The 3776-nt window shown below is 38.8% G+C and overlaps 1 protein-coding gene across 1 annotated transcript; it reads right to left on the reverse strand.

The window, feature by feature from the left end:
• Positions 1 to 473: 473 nt before the first annotated feature.
• Positions 474 to 2206, reverse strand: LOC136806194 (piggyBac transposable element-derived protein 4-like; the record flags this gene model as incomplete). The annotated part of the gene is given in 1 exon segment (XM_067062754.1): positions 474 to 2206. A coding segment is annotated over 1 exon segment (1485 nt). The 3' UTR covers positions 474 to 592.
• Positions 2207 to 3776: the final 1570 nt, after the last annotated feature.

Raw genomic sequence — 3776 nt, forward strand, 5'->3', positions numbered from 1 at the left:
ATGTCACTTTTTCGGTAAATTTTCAAACTCTTTCAAAAAAAAGTGGGGGAAAGTTAATTATAATTATTTTCTTATGGATTTTATCCCAAATTGGACTTTTATGAACTAGAATCCAAAAGAACAGCACTAGAAAAATTGAATTTCTCGTCATATTCTACCTGAAAGACATACCATTTTTAGCAAAATATATCAAAAAATCTAAGTTTGGCGGTAAATTCAAAAAATAACTAGACTTCCTCAAATAACAATAAAAGGAGGCTTATTACACAACTCAAGGTAAAATATAATGATCCTATCAGTAAAAAATAATCAACAAATAGATATAACACAAGAAGTAACCAATCTTTTTGGTGTACCAGTCAACAAAATGAACGCAATGGTGAATACCGCAAACCACAAAAACTCAATTTTTAGAACTCAGCTGCTCAAAAAACCCATTTGCAAAGTAAAACTAATTTCAAAGTGGCCTTTGAAAATAAAAAATGCAATGAGATGGTAAGAATTGCTAGAGATTTACTTCACTAGAAAAAATGAGACAAAATGGGTTTCGGACAAGCAAAAGTATCGAAAAATAATAATCAGTTTTTATGGCTCAATCAAAACTATTATTTGATGAGACTTCTGTATCCTGAGATGAGCTCTGAGTTTCTTCATTGTCTTCATAATCTTTAGTGTAGTCTCTTTTTGTATGATAAATTTTGAAGCATGGCTCAAAGCATAACGGAACATTGCAGTCTGGGCAATGGTAACGTGTATCCTTACGGATCTTGCGTTTGGTGCATCTGTGACACCTTTTTTGCGCGTTTAGTTTCTTATCGGTTGCAGGAAGGAAAGCAAGAAAATGACGTTCAACCAGTCGAAGTAGGTTTGGTCCTGCATTGGGGCCTCGATTTGGAGCTGCGGCACCGTGATGATGTCTGGTCATCAATTCTTCGATGACATTAATTTTGAATTTCAGGTGGGTGTCGATCGCGTCATCGAAAATGACTTTCTTGTACACAAGATAGCTGTTGTACATAGCAATATCAATAAATAATTCCCCCAGCTTACGGTACCATTTCACCCCTCTTCTCTGGGATGAGTAGGGGATTACAACTCTGCTCAAAAGATCTACCCCACCCATTGTGGAATTGTAATCGACAATGACATCAGGTTTGTATACTGCCTCTCCGGTACGGAAATTTCTCTTTCCTGAATCAATGAGTTGGCCAGTATGAATCGTGGATAACATTGACACCACTTTTTCTTTCTTTGTTTTGGTCACATCATTCCACCTAAGGACCATCAAATCTCCGTTGAATTTTTTTTCTGGTGGATTGCCTCTTACCGGACGCCAATACCAGAAGTCGTATGGTAGATTTGCTTTCGCTCGCAAGGTACCGTAACAATCAGTATTGTAATTGAGAAGAATTTCTGCTATTTCTGGGGATGTATAATAATTATCCAGGGTTACACTATAGCCTTTCCCAAGAAGATCAGACAGTAAGCTAAGGACAACTTTTAAAGGACTCTTTAGGTCCTCAAAGATAAATGGATTGTTGGCAGATTGTTCAGCAGGCTCAGTATAACTAGTTGTTGCCCCAGTGTAAATAATAAAGTTCCAGAGATACCCACTAGAGCTTTCACAAAGCATGTATAATTTCACGCCATACCGTTCTCTTTTATTTGGTATATAAACTCGAAAAGATAGGCGGCCTTTCCATAACGAAAGATACTCATCGATAGCCAATGCCTCCTGCGGTACGTAATTTGCACGAAATTTTCCAACGAGGTACTCCATTGTCACGCGTAGTTTTCTAAGAGAGTCATCTTCCACTTCATCATCTGGTTTGGTGAAGTGAATCATTTTACGAATTTCTTCAAAACGATCTCTGCGCATAAGTCTTGGGAAAATTGGGGTCGAAAGCAAATGTCGTGTGGACCAATATAAGTGATATTCTGGCTTTTTTATCACCCCCATAAGCATTAGAATTGCAATGTAAGTCCACATTTCGTCTAATGTGACCGGGCTCCAGAGACGAAACAAGCTTCTCTGTGTGTTTTCAATTCTCTCTTGGATCTCAGGGGTGTTTATCATTATTTCAGCATAACTATTTGTAGCTTCAACTATGTACTGAACAAGTTCATCGGAAAAAAATAGCTTGAATACTGCAATTGGTGTGAATTCATCCTCAGGAAAGTTTTTAACGCCTTCACTACCAGTGAAAGCACGTCCTGCTCTTCCACGTCCTGCTCTTCTGCGTCCAGCTCTTCTCACACCGCGTTCCACCTCAGGCGCGTCAATTACTTCATTGTCTCTTTGTGCTTCATCATCTTCAACATTTTCTTCAACAAGGACTCGGGCAACTTGACCACCAACGCGTCCACCACCTCTACCAGCACCACAAGTACCACGACGACCACGAAAAGCATTACGAACAGGTGATTGGATAGGTGAAGAATTATCACTGATTGAAGGTCCAGCTTGATCAGGATCAAATGGGGGAAGACCACTGTCACTTTCACCGCCACCGCTTGCACTACCATTGCTTTCATTATTACTTGACGAGAAATTTTGACCACCACGGGTACGAATGCGACGACCGCTACGAGTTGTAAAACCCCCTCGAAAGACCGGCCCACCTCGTACCCGAGCCCGTTTGAGTGGGGGACTATCAGACGGTGAATTTAGATTAGTCAAATCGCCGTTATTGGATTGGTCTGATGATGATTCTGAATTTGATTCATCATGATGGCAGTAAGCAGGCACCGCTATATCCTCAAAGGGTGGATAAGCCTCGGGTAGTTCTAGAAATAAAGGGTAGGGAAAATCTTCTTCAGAACCTTTCAGTAAACTTTTGATTTTACTCCCACTTTCTCCATCAAAAACCAAAACAAAAAAGGACAAAAGGTTTGGGGGCTGAATTAGAGACAAAAACAACAAAAATTCCAAAACTAGACAAAATTTATACATTCTTACCAACTTCAGATTCATCACTATCACTTTCAGTAAAAGAATCTTCAAAATCAGACTGCAAATCGTTCATAAAGTTTTCTATCTCCTCTGGGGTTCTGAACCGTCTATTCTCGTCCTCCATTTTGTAAGATATGAACAAAGTCGCGCGCTTGTAAAAATTAGCATAAAAGCATGACGTAATGTTTCATCATTACGGCTCCGATGATAGACATATTATATACCGTTGGATCGGAAATTTTATCTAGTTTTCAAAAAACCTGGTGTGAAACCTTCTAGATTAACTCAGTAAAAGTTACGAGACCGAATTTAAGGTATACTACAAATGTGTATATGTACGACATTCGGAACGTATCAAAGACGTATATGTACGACATTCGGGTCCAAAAGGATAAAGCAGTTCTTTCTACATGCAAATATAACTGGGCTTTTTACTTTTTCCTTGAAACCCTTAAAAATTATGTTTTTATGGCTTTCAAACCCATGAAACCCTTGAAAATTTGGTCAAAGGACCCCTTGAAACCCTTGAAAATTGATGCAAAATGACCCTTGAAACCCTTGAAATGGGCACTAAAATAGGGCTGGCCACCATGTCGATGCGCTGGAAAATATAGTAAAACTCTCAGTACCACTACATAATATAACATAGAGTGAAGCCATGTCTAAACTTGCCATTACAACTGTTTCAGATTCAGTGAGACAAATATCACGATGGATGATAAAACAACTTACTGGCTATCAAATTCAGATCTAATGGTTGAAATTAATGAAGTTCCAGTAGTGGGAGATCCAGTGTTCGATGTGCTGGAAAATATAAAAAACT

This window comes from Clytia hemisphaerica, unplaced genomic scaffold (assembly GCF_902728285.1).
Source record: "Clytia hemisphaerica strain Z4C2 unplaced genomic scaffold, Clytia hemisphaerica genome assembly, whole genome shotgun sequence".
NCBI lineage: Eukaryota > Metazoa > Cnidaria > Hydrozoa > Leptothecata > Clytiidae > Clytia > Clytia hemisphaerica.